Source organism: Mastacembelus armatus, chromosome 5 (assembly GCF_900324485.2).
Source record: "Mastacembelus armatus chromosome 5, fMasArm1.2, whole genome shotgun sequence".
NCBI classification, from domain to species: domain Eukaryota; kingdom Metazoa; phylum Chordata; class Actinopteri; order Synbranchiformes; family Mastacembelidae; genus Mastacembelus; species Mastacembelus armatus.
In genome coordinates, this window is record NC_046637.1 from 4925003 (window position 1) to 4944239 (window position 19237).

The window sequence follows — 19237 nt, forward strand, 5'->3', positions numbered from 1 at the left end:
TTACACTTTAACTGCTCTGCTCCCAAAACCATAATATGAGTCTGAAGAGTACTCTATTTAATCTGTGGATTTTGCTGCTGGATAATCAGACAACACTGTTTACAGAGACTTTAGGTTAAATTGATACATGAAAATTACAGGGTAAGTCATGGGCTATTAAGTGCAAAATGAAATGGACGTTAACAAAATTAATTACAGTAATTTAATTAATTACATGATACATTGTGGCTTTGTAACATCTGCCATGGTGGCATATAATCAGTTTTTATCAGCATCTTATTAAAAAAGCTAGTGTATGTTCATACGAGTCCCTGCATGTACTCTCCTCATATTGAAGCTTCTTGTGGCTTCTCAGCAACAGCAACTGTGTTTTCCATTTTTAGACACAGACAGGTCTGTGTGTCACAGCTGAGGCTCTACAGTGCAATGTAACTCTGACACATGCTCTCTCTCTCCCTCTCTCTCTCCCTCTCTCTCATTCCGCCTCCGTACTTCAGTGTAGAAATGGCAGAGCTCAGCGACAGGCATCCAGAGGCACCCGTCATCATCATCATCATCAGGGAGCGCACAGTCATACCCGCACAATCTTCACTAACATCTGTGTTGAAATAGTGTCACCGGCATCGCCACAATTCTGCACCGTGGCAGGTTTCCTCCACACAGATCCAGCTCTTCACATCTTAAAAAGAAAATTCACTGAATTAACAAAGCGATACACACACATATAGACATGTACTTGTCAGACGAGTTGGTTACCATAACAACCAAACAGTCAAAGCCAGATCCCTGAGTTAATCAGATAAAATGAAGCCTACATACATATATATATACGTGTTACTGCAGAGCAGAGGCTGTGACTGTTTTCTTATTCTGTCCATCATGAACTGTCCTCTCCTGCAGTTTCCTCTCAGGAGACACTGTAACGAGAGCCAGGCTGCTGTCCAATCAGAGCAAAAGCTATGTTCACATTAAGGTGGGAGGTAAACGCACCAATACAATAAGGCAATAAAGTCCCACATTTAAAATCCCAGTTAAATAAAAGTACAGCAGAAAATCAATTGTCCCAAGCCAAAAAGAAGTTCACTATATGTGAGTAGAGTACTTTGCGACAGTCTACCTTACTTACTGCAACAATAGTGGGATAAAGAGAGAGGAGATGAGAAACAAAAAACGACATGTATCATAAAGATGAGAACATGTCAATCTGGTACCAAGTACTGAAAAGTAACAGCCAACTGTGGAGCCCACATCACATCAGCAAAAGTAGATTTTTTACAGTTATACTTACAACACATTTATCAATTACCTTAATGCAGCATATTGTACATTATAAGCATTTGCTGCTCAACAAGAAAATAGACAACGCAATATCATCAGGTCTGTGTTTTGGCCTCAGCTGCTATAACTCCTACAATCCACTAGATGTGACTGTGCTTGCTGAGTTTCAAGTCTCAAAGCTTCCATACCTTTTTCCACACATATAAAGCCTCAAGGGTTTCATGAAGGTTTGCACATTGCTAGAAATTTGATTTAAAGCAGCACTATGTAGTTTTCAACCAAAATAATATGTCTAAAATTATTTCAGTGGTAGAACAACTCTTAATTGGATGAATTCTACTGCTGTTGCAGCCTGAGCAGGCTCACATCGGCTGCAACACCGCTATGCAACTTTGGTGTTCGGGTAGGATCACTCAGCCCCGCCCATCTGCTGCCAGCGGAAAAGTGCGACCTGCTTTACGGCATACGTCACATGTTTTACTCGTAGCCTACGTGGAGTTAGCCAACAGCTAAAACTAACGCCATAGCAGAGCTTGCGAAGAAACCAAAGAGGGTTTTGTTTGGAGGAAGCGAAGAAAAGAAAGCGAGAGAGTGATTGGACACCAGCCTGAACACAAATCAGTATCGGACGGGATTACACTTTGGATTCCCCAGTTCCGCCAGTTTAGTCAACAAATTCATGTGTATTGTGCTGCCCACGGGGACGCTTATACAGCAACAGTATTTACGACATTGTTAACAGACAATTGCGCTTTTCAACCAGATGGGGGCAACCATGAGCAAAAGTTACATAGTGTTGCTTTAAGTGTCTACACTTAGTGAAACTTTTAGTTACAGTTACTTATGCAATGTAGAAGATAAGAACTTTGACAAAATTTCTTGGTCAATATCAGGTGTTGGAAACACCGGATTTAGACTTAAGTGCCAGTTTATATGCACCTTAAACAGGCCTTTACTTTGAGATGCATTGAGGTTTCAAGTGTAGTGTCATATATGCATGTACAATATGGTTATGGAACAAATCTTCTTAGGTCTGCTTAGAACAGTTCTCTCTGTCCTTCCCTTTCATAAAACAGAATAAATAAATGTCTCCACATTGGATCCAGTTAGATTCTCCCAAATATCTCCCCGATATAAGGCATTAGAACTCAGCAGACAAACTGGAAGAACTACCTCCCCCAGCATGCATTGCCAAATAGCATCTGTTGGAGGATCCTGGACAAACAGCTGGAAGATGGACGGTTGGATGGTGTTTCCTCTGTTACTGTGTGCTGCTGCAGTGCAGGTTTCTTCCTGCAGATGTCAAGGGTTTGTCGAGGAGTTTCAGTCAGAGAGGAAGACATCCAGAGCGAGAAAACCGCATCTGATTGGCTGATAAATCTTAAAAGGCCACCAATCAAACTCTATTCTCACTGTGTGACTGTGTGTTTCCCTCTGACTCTGAGCGCTCCATGTCAAGTCTGCACATATTTTTTTATTTGCAGCGCTGCATGCATGAGTGAGTGTGTGTGAGTGTGTGTGTTTGGAGAATGCTAAAATCTAGAACTGTGAAGGAGGGGCAGGAGAGAAGACAGAGATGCTAAAGAAATAAAAGAAAAAGGACAAATATACAGGAAAGAAGAAGGACGTGAGCAGAGGACAGATGCTGAGAAAAGAGTGATAGTGAAAGCAGCACTGAGGAGAGATCGACGGAGAGTGTGAGGAGGCGGAGGAAAAGAAAATCTGCTGGAGGAGGCAGCAGCGTTGATTTCCACAGGAACCAAGGCAGCTGTCTGTTGCCGTGACGATGGGGTGCTGGCTCTCTGGACCATGGACGGGTGACCAAACGGTGAGCAACTAAAAACCTGCGTTAATGTTATAATTGATGCTATGTGTGTGTTTTATGACATCTCATTTGAAAATGAAAATAAGCTCTGTACGGCACATTCAGGTTTGTGTGTGTACGCGTGAGCGTGTAGTTGCAAATGCGAAGTGGCATCTTTTCATGATTTCTGCAAGACTATGCATTTGTGTGATCAATAAAACCCGTACCTGTGTTAAACTCCCAATTGTTTAACGTTAAATTTCTAATTTTGTTGTAAATATATAGAATTTTGAAGTTGTCTGCAAAAAATGCAGTTTTGTCATCTCCATCTGCCGAAAGCCCAGTCGTTCTGCTGCCGTCCTCTGACTCCACACACAGGTGCCATTTTGTGTTTCCCCCACTCATAGTGTGTATGTATTTGTGTGTGTCTGTGTCCGGTTGAATGTAGCGAAGGGTGACTCATGGTTGTTCTGTGCTGGAGTTAACAATACTGTTCAGGCGTCTAATTCGATGGCTGCTGAGCTGCATGTATGTGCTGCGGGTGTGTGTGTCTGTGTGGGAGTGCGTGTGCGTGTGTGTGTGTGTGTGAGGCTGGATGAGGTCCATGTTGGCTCGTAGGTGTTAACCATTTAAATGCAAACATGGACACCGTGGCCACATTTATCACACATGATTGAACGCAACAAAATTCCAGTTTGTTTGACGTCCTGGAATAAAGCCAACTTCTGTCTGCAGGCAGAGCTGTGTCTTGAGACCCAGTTGCTTAATGTCGATTAATTCAGAGTCTTCTGTCTGTAGAGTGCTGACACTGTAAAAAAAAAAAAAAAAAACCTACTACACTAAAGGTGGTTAAAATGGCAGCACTGACACGAAATTATGACTGCGGTACTGATGGATGGATGCTGTTTACCCAGAATGCATGGCTGGATAGACAGTTCTTTAGTGATTCAACCTGTCACTTCCATAAAGTTGCCCAGAAAGACCGATAGATAAAAAAAGAATTGTGCAGTAGAGGCCGAGAGACTTCTAGTCTCTGGTGTGAGTCAAACCTTCAAAACAGACATTATATTTCCTATAATGCCACTGGACAGCATCTTGTCATTAGATTTTCCCTGCCTGGTTAACACTAGCTTTTTAAAGCTCCAGTTTGTAAAGTAGCCTTTCCATGAGGTTATAGTTTATCGTCTCCAAGGCCAAGACATTTTCAGACTCCACTCTCTCTTCCTGAGACCTTCAATTATTAAAGTTGGGTAGTAATTTTGTGATAAAATGAACAGACTTCTGGAGTTTTTGTTTGTTTTTAAATATGCTCTTAATAGTAAACACCAGGACAAAGTTTGTCTATTCTCTTTGCAATTTAAAAAAAAAAAGATTTTTAATTAAAATTGGTCATTGGGAATATTTAGCTGAGCATTAAGCCTTTGGTGTAATCAAATCAATTAATAATTAAATGTAATTAATAAATAAAATGTACAGAATTTAAATGAAATGAAACGGAGAAGAGCTTGGCGAGACTCGTGTCAGTCACCCAGGCAGAATATCACACACTTCCACAAAAATGAATTGTGGACAAATAGAAGACAAGAACACAACTACACCCCACAGTGTGCTGAGTAACTGCTGAGCCTTTGGCCAGTGTCCATGCCCACAGCTTGAGTAGAGGTACAAATACAGCAAGATGAGAAGAAGCACGCATACAGTGCATCTAGAACCATTAACCCATAAACAACAGTGCAAAAAATGTGATTAATGAACTACACTTTAATTATGCTTTTCACCTGAGAAGATGATGAAACTACAAAGCTTGCTTTGTAGTTTAGCAGATGTAGCAAAGCTATAACATAGCACGATATATACCAAAATAATGTAACATCTAATTTTCTGTTTTGAGTTATTAATTGTATGAGTTAATTCCAACAATTGTTTCTTCAGAATTATGTTTCTTCAGAGATGTAATACATGTTATTCTTATAATTCAAGACAGACATTTCATTGCCAGAAAAATGACAGATAAATATTTGTTGACCACTTTAATTGTTTCCTTAAAAAAATAAAATGCTTTAATGTGGTGAGAAAATATACACTACCAGTCAAACGTTTGGACATATGCATTGACTGGTACTGTATACTGAAGCTCCACTGATGAATATTTTTATATAAACATTGAAGGAAGAATAATGTTGCTCTGGGTGTGATGGATGTAGGAATCTGTAGCTTTTTCAGTTTTTCTGTCTACTTGTGTAGGTGAGTGGGCGGAGTCTAGCACACCTGAGCCAGCGAGATGCTCTGCGGATCCTGGCGGCCAGTCAGCATCCAATCACGATGCAGGTCAAAGGTCACAGGGGTTGTGGGACTGAAGGAGACTTAGGAACCTGGGAGCCTCTGCCCCTCAACCTGCAGCACCTCAACCTACCGCTCCCCCGAATGGGGGTGGGGCTTAATGCCTCCAGCCCCTCCTATCAGGACAGGTAAGTACACAAACAAAGAACAATATGATGAGGATGTAATAGGTAAACATTCCTATGGAGAGCTGTTAGATTTACATTCAGATTCAGATACAGATAACTTGATTTCCCCAGGGGGGAAATTGTTTTAAAACGTTTTTAACTATAGTAAAATCTGAAGTTCTGGCCATCACTCCATTTATTTATTTATTTATCCATCCAATGTTTACTCACAGTGTAATATGCAAAATTCCACACCTGTTAGTGGTCAGACAATGATTTTAAAGAAAATATTATCATAGAGAGTTGAATGAGACAAAAGTTTGGACTGCTGACACTTGTTCTGTTGAAGAGCAGCAAGAAAATGAAGACAAAAATCATCTGAAATTTGGACCTAAAATCTTTATCCTATCATATTATATGAGATATTATTATATGTATTATCATATAATACTGTGAATGGTGTTACATTCTCTTCAGAGGCCAAAATTTCAAATGTAGGGACTGTATGCGTGAATGTGCGAATATGTTTTCCTATGTAATGCCCAGCTTAGTATGAACAGAACTAAATTCGATGATATCATCTGTCACAGGCATTATTACAGCCATCTGTCTCTGCCACAAGATCACTGTGATGGAGGACGATACAGCTATCTGTCCAGCTCCCCACGGGACACAGTGGACATTGGCCACCAGGTGACAAAGAGAAAAAAGATTCTACTCCGGATCCTTTACTAAAGTCATATTTTCACAAAATGCAGCTCAGCAATTCTGTCATGTGGTCTGTTGGTTGTTCTTGTGATAAACAGGCTGGATGCTATTATTACCCATACCGTGTTAACAAAAAAGATCCAACAATTACCTAATAGAAAACCTGGCCACATTGTTGTTTTCCTAAAAAAAACACCCAGCTCTGTGTCTTTTTTTATGACTGAAGTTTTGCCTTGGCCATTATGTATGGCCTTGTAGAACTAACTAGCAGGCATGTACAATTACAGGGTGTGTAAAAACTGAAGGTTTAGTCCAATGAGTAAATAGAAGTATTATTATTTTCTTTGTTTCATATCTTGAACCTCTCAGGACCCAAAACTGACTGGTGGTAGACCAAAGGAACAGAACTGCCTGATGGGATGCTGCAATACCAACTTAGAAGAACCTAATGGCTGCCACAGTCAGGTATATAAAACTGAGCCATCTAATAGCTGGGCTGCATGTTTCAATGCCTCTGCCAGTAACAGTTTCAGCACTCATACCAAAATAATAAGTTTTTCCACACCTCTTGTTCTGAGTAGACATGACAGATACTGAGAGTAGTCATAACTGTTTTTATCATGTTATCTTAACCAAACATACAGTATATACCAGCATCAACTGATATCAGCATCAAAACAATAATCAATACCACGACATCCAGTGGTCCTACTGATATTGATTTTGTGATTTAAGACTCAAATGCATCATGCTCAATTTAACGACTATAGAAGAGAATCCAGGGTATTTTTATGGCAAAGTGTTGTCAAAGTAAATAAATTGCCAAGTAACTTTCAGTATTTGGCAGTTTCTCACTGATATAGGGACATTCAGTCAGTGCTCAGTCTGGGATCCCACACACATGAAAAAAATACAATAATATGCTACTATTTACAATATTTTGGTATTTGCATACACCACCTTGGCACTAAGGATACCTGTTGTTGCAGACAGATGATGAGGACTTCATGCTGGAGAAGCCATTGGGCTTCCTGCCTCTTCACCATGAGCTGGACAGCGGCCTGGGTTGGACTGATGGCTCCCTCCACCAGGGGGATCTTTCAGGCCTGGAGACAGAGGAGGGAGGTTTGGAGGACTGTCATTCACATGGGGCCCTTGCCCCAGGAGGTTGTGGGGGCTTTGGAGGTGGTGGCTCGCCTTCCTCTGAGTCTTTTATCTCCTCTGAGCTCAGTGACTCTGGTTTCTACAGTGTTAGTACTGGGGAGTTTCGGCACTTCCAGAGGCTGCTGGAGAAGCGAATGAGGCTGTACAATGCCAGACTGCAACATCAAGGTGAGCCCTGCGAGAGGCGGGAGCGGCGTGACAGTTGTCCCAAAAGCCACCGTGAGCTGCTGGAGGCCATCCCTGAGGCTCTGACCATGCAGCCACAGTGTCAACGTCTGCAGCTTGGGATGGAGCAGGGCACTGGACCCATCATGGACCTTCCACCCCGTGGACTTTTCAGGTATAAGCTGGCAGAATAACTGTCCTTGCAAAATGACCGACTTGGTGCAATGAATAAATCAAGATTAGCAGCAATATATGGGGGTGTTTTCAGAGTTCAGTCAGACTTCTGCACTAGTGTAGTTAAACCAGTTTTAGCTTTTCAAACATGCTACCATCTATGTCCTCATGCATATTTAGAGCTTGTTTGTTGTCTTCCATGTTTCCATATTTCCAGGGTTTCATCGGTCCAGTTCCATAAAGCTGACCGGCCTTGTCTGAACCGTCACAGCTCCAGTAGTGGAGCTCTCTTCAATCCTTCTCATACCCATGCTACAGTCTCAAGGATGACTGCTCCAGTCCTTTCCACCTGCAGCACCCCCTCAAGCCACAGGAGACCACTACTCCCGATTCAGCAACACCACTCCAGTTCAGTAGGAATGCTAAGAAGAAGCCGAACACTGCACCATCGCCCTCCTCCACAGGAGTACCGCCGCAGGGCCAGCCACCCAGCTTCCCCCTCGTACTGTGCAGCAACCCTGCATCACTGTGGAGGTGTCACGCCACGTAACATCCTACCACCAGGCCTGTCAGAGGAAGGTGAGATGGTGGCAGGAGTGATGCCTTCCCACTCTTCAGGCCTGGGGCTCTCACACCAGCAACACACCACCAATCTGGGTCATATGAGGAATGCCAACACCCATGATCGATGCTATGACAACAATTCTAACAGCCAGACTGCTCACCATGACTGGTGGCACTCTCAAGAAAGAACCTTGCTGCCTGAGCCAATGATGAGTGAAAGGGACATAGCGCTTGAGAGGGAATTAGAACAACAATGCCAAATGCAAAAAGAGAAAGAGCTGGAAAGGGAAAGGGAGGCACAGATTCAGGAGGAGCTGGAAAAAGAGAGGCAGCAGGAGCTAGAGAGAAACCAAGCCAGAGAGCAGCAACATCTCCAGAGTCTGGTCCACTCTCCTCAGGCCGCAGACACCAATGACACATGGCCAAAACCAGCCAATCGTCAGTCCCAGGCTGGTGGAGGAGGCAGAGGTCATTATAGTACCCTGGAGGGCCACACAGGGGGTGGTGCTTCTGCTGTATGGGATGCAAAGAAAGGACACATGAATTCTAATTCAAGTCCCAATCCCATTTCTGGTCTACCGCCGAAACTTAATCCAAGTTCCAAACCCAACCCAACCTCAAGGATCTCCAGGAACCAGCTCCTGAGAGATCGGGCATCTCAGCTTGCAGATGAACGCAGTGGGATGAGTACAGATGAGGAGACCAATGCTGACATGCTGATGGGTCGGTACTGGAGTCGTACCGAGAGGAAAGAACACTTTATGATGGCCCGTGAGCAGAGGCAGCAGCAGCTGCAGGCCAGAGGGACATTGAGAGACACCATCAACAGGGGAGGAAGCACTGTGGGAGGAGGAGCTTCTTTTGGAGATGGAGGTGTGTTGGACAGCAGAGAAGCTGGCAGTTTTGCAGAAGGGAGATGCAAGACAGTCCTGGAGCTGAGTCAGAGAAAATTAAGTCGTCTGAGGAACAGGAAACTGTTGGACGACTGGACGACAGTAGAGGAGCTGCTGACTCATGGGACCAGGCTGGACAACCAGGACGACATGCTCTGTGCCAGCTCCTTGCTGACGGTCACCACTGTCTAACTGCATGGACACCGTGTCTAACTGTAACACTGTGTATGAGTGTGTGATGTTAACAATAAAACATTTTAATAAATCCTTATCTTGTCTTTTCCAGAGTCAAATGAGAAGGACATCAGTTTCATCTTTGTAACAGAGCTAGGTTCCAGATGTGTTTAATCTTGTTTAGCACGGAGGGGAAAAATGCTCCCCTTACTAGCACCCAAGAGGAAAAAAAAAAGCCCAAACCTGTTTGATTTTCTTTCTTAAAAAAAAAAGTTAGTCCCACAAAAGTATGATAAGCAAGGATAAACCTCTGCTAGCCTCTTTAATTTGCTGCAGTTTTTTGCCACAGTGGAATTAATCCAGGCTATCATGTTTTTGAGGTAAATAAACCTGTTAATTCTAATCTTGCTAACTTGATTTTTAATCTTGATTAAGCTTTAATAATTTGTTAATCTAGGATTAAATAAATTCTGATTGCTGTATCTCCAAGTGTCTGTGTAATTTCAAAGTTGTCATCGGAAGCCCAAATTGTACTCTGTATCTCTGTATGGGTCTGGGTGGTGTAAATTTGACCTGCTCATACCCAGACTGCACAATGTACACTGTTTGCCATCCACATGGCTGTCAGCTGGAGTGTTTTAAAACTTCAATCTATCTATCCATGCATGGAGAACTGATGTCTGTCTTCTCATATCACTTTGGCAAAGGCTGAAAACATGAGGATTTACAGAAATGCAACTATTCTCTAAATGAATGTGCGCATGAGAGACAAAACCTCACTGTCATCGCTGTACATCACCTCAAATGATAGCTTTATGTGTGGGTGTGTCACCACTGTACAGCAAACTGGACAAAATGTGTGTGTCAGTGCATGACGCTTGTAACAACAAACAACTAAACAAGGTCAATTGAGCGCTTACGTTTGCATCACATGTTTGACACAACATCTTGTGTTATATTTATTTTACAGAATCTTTGAAAAAAAATACAGAATATTTGGGTTTGGACTCAAACAAACCATGAAGTTTTGGGGAGCAATATTGTTCTGTGTGATGTACCTGGCTGTGCACTAACAGATTACATACAACTGCTTTTACATCAGGGCACAGAATAACTGTAGCAAATCAGACAATGACAACTGAGGTTTGATGCCAAAGTTGTTTTTTATAGAAACTCTGTTTACAGTTAAAATGTGACTTGGTGGGAGAAACAAAAAGTTTTACAAAATGCTATTTGATTCCCTTGCTTGTGCAACATGCTGCATTCATGTCATATCGTATGGACTAAGATTGAGATTGAAAAATATACTAAAAACCCTATTTAGATGTAACATCTGGTGTGGGTCATAGGCTAGCAACGGACTTTTTAAGACAGTGTTTGGCTGTCACTGCCTCATCAGTGTAAATTTGATAGGAGCCATGTTGCCAAGGTAGGCAGCAGCAGGCCTGTGAACATGCATTCTTATTTGCAATGATGTCTGAAATTTTGTAATGTGCTGCTGCAGCCTGCTGTGTGACAATGGCCACGATGAAACCCACACCAACAAAATAATAAAATATACATGTGCATCTAATACATCTATGATAACTAAATTTAGGAGTTTGAGCCACAAATTACACACCTCTTTGCCAGCAAAGAGATTAATTAGCTGAACATACTACTTTAATTGCGAAATATTTAGAAACATTGTCTATATTTTCATCTACAACGTACTTTTTAGAGTCATGTAGTGAAATTAGCCTTCAAGACAGCAACAGTTTGATTGGTCAGTAGCCTCCTGCTGATCCCCAGTCAAAATGCCAAACACTAACATTGTTAGGTGCAGTAGCAGTTGTTAGCATTTACCGTCTGATAAAATTATGCAGACACCGTAATGTTTGAATGTTTCAAAGTTGTAATAACAGGAGGTTTTCCCTATTCTAACTAGTCTGATGACATGGCATGAATGCAGCGTAGGATTCTTGGTCCTTCATGGCTCATGGCTCCCTGTTCCTGCTGTGTCTACTGTCAGCAGGATGTTTACAGATCTACCTACCCAGGTAACAGCTTATGCATGTTTACTGAAATCCACGGAGATACGTTGACTGTGTGGAGATGATTATAAGCAAAAGAAGATACAACTCACTCAACTTATGTTAGGATGTCCAGACTGCAGCAGCACCTGTAGAGTCAGGATGGACAAAGTTCAAGCAGGTGTTGACATTCCACTAAAGGGAGGTACAGGATGAGGAAATCTGAAATCTACTGATTCCAGATTGCAGTTTGGGAAAATGTGCAATAATACCTCAAGCCAGTTTTAAAATGAAAATGAAGGTGTGGCCCTACTTGTCAGGTTTCCATCAAATGCAGTAATTTGTTTTAAACAGATATACAAACGTGACAAGTCACCACAAGTGCGCAGTGACCCTAGAATCTAAAATGACAAGAGCAAATACTATGTAGATATTTACATTATTTCTTTACATTGTTTTTCGTGAGAGGGAAAGAAGAAAACAACTTTTTGCACATCATTTTTATATGAACAGTTTTCCCTACCTTTCTGTACCAGGGACTGAGGCCAGTGGAACGACTGTAGATAGAACGACGTATGTTGTTGATGTTTTCTTTATAAACTATCATAGTGATCTATGGAGGATAAAATCAGTTTATTGTGATTGTGTTGGACATATTTCAGTATTTTTCTTGTGGTGGTTACAGAACCAATGTGAACAGTTTCTATGATCTTTAAAATCTACCTAAGTTACTTAAGACCTGGTGAAACTTTAATTTACCACTTTTAAAGAGTGAACACAAAATGTGAATATTATTGTCTCTTGGCTAAATTGAATCTTACTGTTGTTTTGTGTCATTATGACATGTACATATTGATTTTATCAGAAGCCACAGATAAGGTTGGAGTTAAAAACAGGACATGCTGATGCCATCAGACACCTCCAGTGGTTTATTCATGTGATTCTGTAGATATATAGCTGTGTTATGGAGGCTGTATATACAGCACAGAGATTAACATTTTAGTATCAGTATGTTTTAACACTCATGATATTGTCAAAGTTCTGTCCAGGGTGTACCCCTGCCTTTTGCCCAAAAAGAGCTGGGATAGGCTCCAGCAGATACCTGTGATCCTAAGAATAAGTGGGTATAGATGATGGATGGATGGTTGTATTAGGGTTATCGCGCACCCTAAACCTAACCCTACTTCCAGAAAAGTGTGACAAGTTGACAGTGCCCAAACCTAGGTCATAAGCTGCCATTTGTCCACAGCCAGGTCCCTCTCAATTCTGAATCACTAGATAAATCAGCAGTGATTCAGATCTGGAACCAGGCTCAAAAGGTCTTGTCCTCTTAATGGGGTAACCAGCCCTGAGCACTGGGTTTGTTCAACTTTGGAGTTGTTGCAACATAGATTGTAACTAAAGTAAGCATGTCCTAATCCTGCCCCTGAACTGGACACTCAGATGTGAAATTATTATCCATATTTTCATCTGACTCTGAAGACAGAAAACTAGATGATTTGCTGAAATATAAATAAAAAATACTTTAAACACAAATGCTCAGTGAAAAGATGTGAAATCAAACCTCCACCCGGTTTGTTTCCATGTTTTCCCTCTCTCTCAACTGTGACTCAGTCTGAATAATGGATGACGAAGGGAGAATTTTTCCTTCCCACCCACCCCCTTTCACTCTCTTTGCTTACGTTACACAAGGACACAGAGAGCTGAAAATAGCGCTGCTGTCCTCATATGATATGAAATTAAAAGCACACTGGAGCGGATACTTGCTGCTGGTGAACTCAACACTTGTTTTACTCCATCTGACAATCTGTCCATCAAGCCTGCAACACCACCTCCATCTGTCTGTGCAAGGGTGCTTTTCACTACAGCAAGCGTTTTGGAATATAATGATGTACATGTGATTGTAATAAAGAGATTTTAATTAGCTATTACATATTGTACTTGTGTTTTCATTTATGTGTGAACAGGAAATAGCTAAAATCTAGGAAGTATTGATTATCAAGTATAACCAATATAATCCAGGTTGATATAGTCGTTCATATTGTTTGAACATATGAATTAATGCATTACTGTTATAAATCATTTGAGGCCAATCCACAAAATATTGACAGATCATCTAAGATCTCCTTCATCGGTTAATAGGTAGGAGCCAAATGACTTATATTATAAATAATACATTAACACACAAATGTATTTATTTAAGGTAATTTGTTAATTATAGAAAAAGTGATTGATGAAATTTGATCAACATTTCTGCAGTGACTCATTAGTCAGACTGGCGGCTTTTGAATGTGACTCTGATAATAGGGAAATAAAAAAATATATTTGATTTTATTGCACTTCCAGGTGTTATTAAACGGGGTAGTTTTGGCTTCTCTTCCATGTTAAGCAACAGACTGCACCTAATGTGAAGCAAAAACAACAGAAAAAGAGATCCAGACATGGCTCCTACAATCACTGCAGCAATGACCATTTCTCAGGACCACCTGACTCTGACCCACAATATAAATTTGAGCTTCATTGTTCAGGAGAAGTTCTTCCAGTCAAGGAGGAGGTCAAGACTCAGTCCCAGAGGAGACTGCTGAACCACTTCAACAAGCTGCCGTCTTCCTCTGATAACAACCTGACTGGGGTTGACTTTTCTCTTCTGAGCTCCACAGTCCAGACCAGCATCACAACAGGGAAGAGTCCAGGCAACAGTGCCCTCTGGAGGCCGTGGTAGACTCCTACAGACTGGAGTTACTACCAGACAAACTGAGTACCATGTGTTGGACCATCAGCACCATCAGTACCATGTGTTGGAATGTGAAAACTTTAAAATGACATATTTTGTCCTGGAAGAGGCCACACGTTACAGCTAATGTGCTGTAAAGACACACTTCTATTGATCCTTCAATGAAAGGAGAGAGTGTGGGAAACCAGAGGAAAGTCACTCACAGAGCCCCAAAGGAACGACAGATCATGACCTCTGCTCTACTTTCTTAGCGGTTTAGAGTTAAGATGAAACAATATACAGCAGGCCACCAACAAGAGGTGTGCCTTTATTTCGAATATCAATAAATATTCTACCACAGCATGCCAGCAAAACTGAAATTCCTAATCTCATATGTAAATGTTTTTCTGACAACTGGTTTCACAAAATGTACGGTATACTGAGGATTTAGGTTAGACTGGATTAAATATGTGGATAATGTTTACTAAGACAAGGTTTAGATACACTTTTTAATGTTGTAACCTTAGGAGAATGTAAATTACTGCTTTGCAGGGCTGTAACATTTCATAAATATATAATTTTTTAAAACGAATTTTCAAATAAAATCATGGGAAGCTTTTGTCATAAAAAGAAAAACTGATGCAAAATGAATTAAAAGTAATGCCTTTGCATGTGCTGACAGGAATCCTCCTTTAACACAGCACACATCAAAATGAAAAAAACTGTGGGAAAGCTCTGAAGAAGACTGTCCCAGTTCAAGTTGATTTGCATCCCTAACCCTACCAGCCGCCGCCTATTGTCCAGAGGGATTTGACACACTTCAGGAAACAGCTGCCGCATCCTCCCACCTTCATAAAGAAACATAAAATACTGGTATATTTGAGCATACAAAAGCTTCAGTTTGACTGGATATTTAAGATTTCTGCACATAAGACAAAAGGAAGTTCAGCATTATTGCTGAAATATGATGTATTTTGTATTGTTTTTTTTTGTTTGTTTTTTTAAACTGTCAAAACTTCAGTGTCAACCAATGAGGTTCTTTCCCTCCAGATGGCCAGTGATGTCAGGCTCCATCTCAATTACAACACACAACCAGGATCTAACACAAAAGCTCCTTTCAAGTTTCTTTTGTACTGCTCTGACCACATCATTCAAAGACTCAGTGTGGGAAACTGAGAGCTACTCACACCAGCTACCAACCACAAGACAGGGGACACACCTGTCACATCTGGACAGCAGGGAGAGTTTGTTTAAATTTTATCATTAATAAATGTAATGTTTTTTCTTTTTCCAAAACTATGCTGTTAGTATAACACTTTGGAAGAATTTATTAGTACAAATGTGTATACCGACTAATCAGTACAGAATAGTTTAAAAGGATATGGTATAATAAGAAAAATTATTGATTTTATTATTTTTGTACAAAACTACATTCACACCATTGCACAATACAGCAAATTTTAAACAAACATATTGTTCATTTAGTCTATGATCAAAGGTGGTGATGGGATGATAAAATAAGACAAAACTTTATTCATCCCAGAAGGGAAATCCAGGCGTGTGCTCAGTCAAAGTCATTGATCCCAGTATCAGGCAGTAGATCTGCTCTTCCTACAGGGTCAACACTCCCCCCCCCCCCAGCCAGTCCTCCACCTGTTCCCCTGAGATTTAATCATTGTCCCCTGGGCACTAACACCATTCAACATGTTTGCTGCTCCACATGCCTTATTGTCTCATAGAGCTCTCTGATTGGCTGAGACTGTGTGAAACTCCAGCCAGACCAGGACCCACACATTCATATGGAGATGTGGGACTATAAATAGGAGGGATGAAGCCAGCACAGATCAGATTCTCTCTACAGAGACCTCAACAGCACAGAGATCCAGACATGGCTCCTACAATCACTGCAGCAATGACCAATTCTCAAGACCACCTGACTCTGACCCACAAGGTAAACTCAAGCTTCAAGGACACTTAAATATCATTCACAAGACAGTGTTTGTGTTCATGTTACCACTTTACTCCACAATAAGTTTATTAATGACTTTGTTCTTCTTTCTGCAGCTCAGAAAGCCTCTGGTGGAGAAGTTTCGCAGAGAGCGAATCAACAGCAGCATCGAGCAGCTCAAGTCTCTCCTGGGTCCAGAGTTCCTCAAACAGCAGCCAGACTCCAAGCTGGAGAAAGCAGACATCCTGGAGATGACAGTTTGTGTACTGACACAGCTGCAGCAGCAGAACCAGCAGCAGAGAAGACTGCTGAACCACTTCAACAAGCTGCCGTCTTCCTCTGATAACAACCTGACAGAGGTTGACTCCTCTCTTCTGAGCTCCACAGTCCAGACCAGCATCACCACAGAGAAGAGTCCAGGCAACAGTGCCCTCTGGAGGCCGTGGTAGACTCCTACAGACTGGAGTTACTACCAGACAAACTGAGATGACCATACTGGTCAAAGATTACTGGACTGGTTTCATGGAAATTCCATACACTTGTTCTTCTGTATGAACAGAAGGCTGTAATTTGTGTTTTTTTCCCAAGAGGACATTTCCTAAGGAAATGACAGCAACAATATCTTTCATGTGAAGAAAGAGAACATTTTGTCATGCATGTTGCATGAATCAAACCTCATTGCATCAGCAATTATTATTATAATGCTCTGTACTTAATGTATTGGTGATATTATAATGCTATGGTAACATTTGTTACTATTGACTAGTATTGATGTTTGTGATCAAATATCCTATTTGTACTTTTATTGACATATTGTCAAATGATGAATTCATTTTAATCTTTGTGATTACCCAAAACTGATCTGCTCTAAGATCCAATTGTTTTTGTCTATTTTTTCAAAAAGTTTTTCCTAATATCACAATTTTACTGTGGTACTTTTTATGCTTCACTCTGTATCATGTATTGATACAATATCATCAAATAGTTATATTTGTTACCTCGTAATTGTAATTGATTATATTGATCAAAATCTTACTTGTCCTTTTTATGGACATTTTGTCATAATTTTGCTCATTTTTGTGATTATTGAAAACTGATCTGTTTTAAAATCAGTTTATTCTTTCACAGTGAATGGTCTGTTCAATGTCATTTTTAAATGACAAAGTCGTTTTACATTTTCAGCTGAAATTTACATTTGGAATTATAAGAATGATGTGATCTATTGTAAGGTCTTTTAGTATTTTTCAATATGTATGAGTTTTTAATGATTTTTATGGACATTCTCAAAGCACAGTGATCCTGTGTCCTGAAACACTGTAAACAGTTTGTCTTTTATAAAGACAGTGGTTCCTTTACTCTCTCTGAGTACAGTGTCTTGTGGAAATCTACAAGTTGTTGTTGTGATGTATCATCACTTCAATTATGAGCTGTCACACTTTAGGTGGCTCATTGTGTGTTGGTGAATAAACTCTGACACCTGAAATCTTTGCATTATCATTATTTTTCCTGATACTTATCCTGTGTATGATGACATCCACATATAGTAATTCATCTTACTTAAATTCTATTCTTCCCTGTAGTGAATTTGATTGATAAAAATTAAAAAAGTGACTGTAAATCTGTAATTTACTGAGCCCTTAAATGGGTGGAGGTATAATCTGAAATGTTCCCATAAAGATTCTAGATGAAGTTAGATCACCCTGCTTTCAAGTCATTAAACCTTGGAGTTATTTTTGACCAGGACATGTCCTTTAACTCACACATAAAACAAATTTCTAGAACTGCATTCTTTCACCTGCGCAACATTTCCAAAATTAGGAACATCCTGTCTCAAAATGATGCAGAAAAACTAGTCCATGCGTTTGTTTCCTCAAGGCTAGATTACTGTAACTCATTACTATCTGGATGTCCTAATATCTTAATAAAAAGCCTCCAATTAATCCAGAATGCCGCAGCCAGAGTCCTGACAGGAACTAGCAAGAGAGATCATATTTCTCCTATATTGGCTTCTCTTCATTGGCTCCCTGTAAAATATAGAATAGAATTTAAAATCCTTCTTCTCACATACAAATCCCTTCATAATCAAGCTCCTTCATACCTTAAAGACCTCATAGTACCATATTATCCCAATAGACCACTTCGCTCTCAGAGTGCAGGCCTACTTGTGGTTCCCAGAGTTCTCAAAAGCAGAATGGGAGGCAGAGCCTTTAGCTATCAAGCTCCTCTCCTGTGGAACCAGCTCTCAGCCTGGGTTCAGGAGGCAGACACTCTCTGTACTTTTAAGGCTAGACTTAAAACCTTCCTCTTTGACAAAGCATATAGTTAGGGCTGGCTTCAGGCAACCCTGAACCATCCCTTAGTTAGTTATGCTGCTATAGGCCTAGACTGCCCGAGGACCATCGGTGCACTGAGCTCCCCTACCCTACCCCCCCCCCCCCCCCCCCTTCTCTCCCACCTCATGTATATTCCACCATTGAATGTTACTAACCTTGTGCTCTCTCTCTCCCCTAGTTTGTGCTCTCTCCCTCCCTCTCTCTCTCTCTCTCTCTCTCTGTACCTTCTGCAGGTGTCCCTGGTCCTGGAGCTGTTTATCGCTGATGTGCAGTTACTGGCCCCACCAACTTGCAGTGTCTATTTGTTGTTTATTTTTGCTGTTCTTTTCTCTCTGCTCTATCCACTCACCCCAACCGGTCGAGGCAGATGGCCGCCCAAACTGAGCCCGGTTCTGCTGGAGGTTTTTTTCTTCCGTTAAAGGGAGTTTTTTCCTCTCCACTGTCGCCAAGTGCTTGCTCATAAGGGAATTGTTGGGTTTTTAGTTTTAGTTTTTGTAAAGTGCCTTGAAATGATTTGTATTGTGATTTGGCGCTATACAAATAAAATTGAATTGAATTGAATTGAATTAAACCAAATCAGAATGTGCATTTTTCTAAAAGTTCTTTTTCAGCAACATCCATCTGAGATAAGTGTCAGGTTTTTTAATATGAAAAAAAGAAAGCAAACTACTTCCCCCTCTGAAGGGGTCACACATTGTCTTTAATCTGCTGTATAACAAGACACACTTCTATTGTTCCCCCAGTGAAAGGACAGAGTGTGGGAAACCAGAGGAAACTCCCTCACAGAGCCCTGTGGGACAATAGATCCAGACCTTTGCCCTGAAGACACACATGATAGAACAGAGTGACTGCTGACATGT

At 40.9% G+C, this 19237-nt stretch overlaps 1 protein-coding gene across 1 annotated transcript; it reads left to right on the forward strand.

Annotated features, from left to right (window-relative positions):
- Positions 1 to 15788: 15788 nt before the first annotated feature.
- On the forward strand, positions 15789 to 16606 carry LOC113130667 (transcription factor HES-5-like). The gene is made up of 2 exons (XM_026307465.1): positions 15789 to 16047; positions 16161 to 16606. Exons 1-2 carry the CDS (start codon positions 15925 to 15927, stop codon positions 16491 to 16493), a joined length of 456 nt encoding a protein of 151 aa, XP_026163250.1. The 5' UTR covers positions 15789 to 15924; the 3' UTR covers positions 16494 to 16606.
- The last annotated feature ends 2631 nt before the right edge of the window (positions 16607 to 19237 follow it).

Bases quoted from the DNA above. Each gene is read 5' to 3' on its own strand.
- LOC113130667 (XM_026307465.1), top strand. From the start codon at position 15,925: ATGAAGCCAGCACAGATCAGATTCTCTCTACAGAGACCTCAACAGCAC. The intron at 16,048-16,160 runs GTAAACTCAAGC...TTCTTTCTGCAG, and splicing joins ACCTGACTCTGACCCACAAG to CTCAGAAAGCCTCTGGTGGA.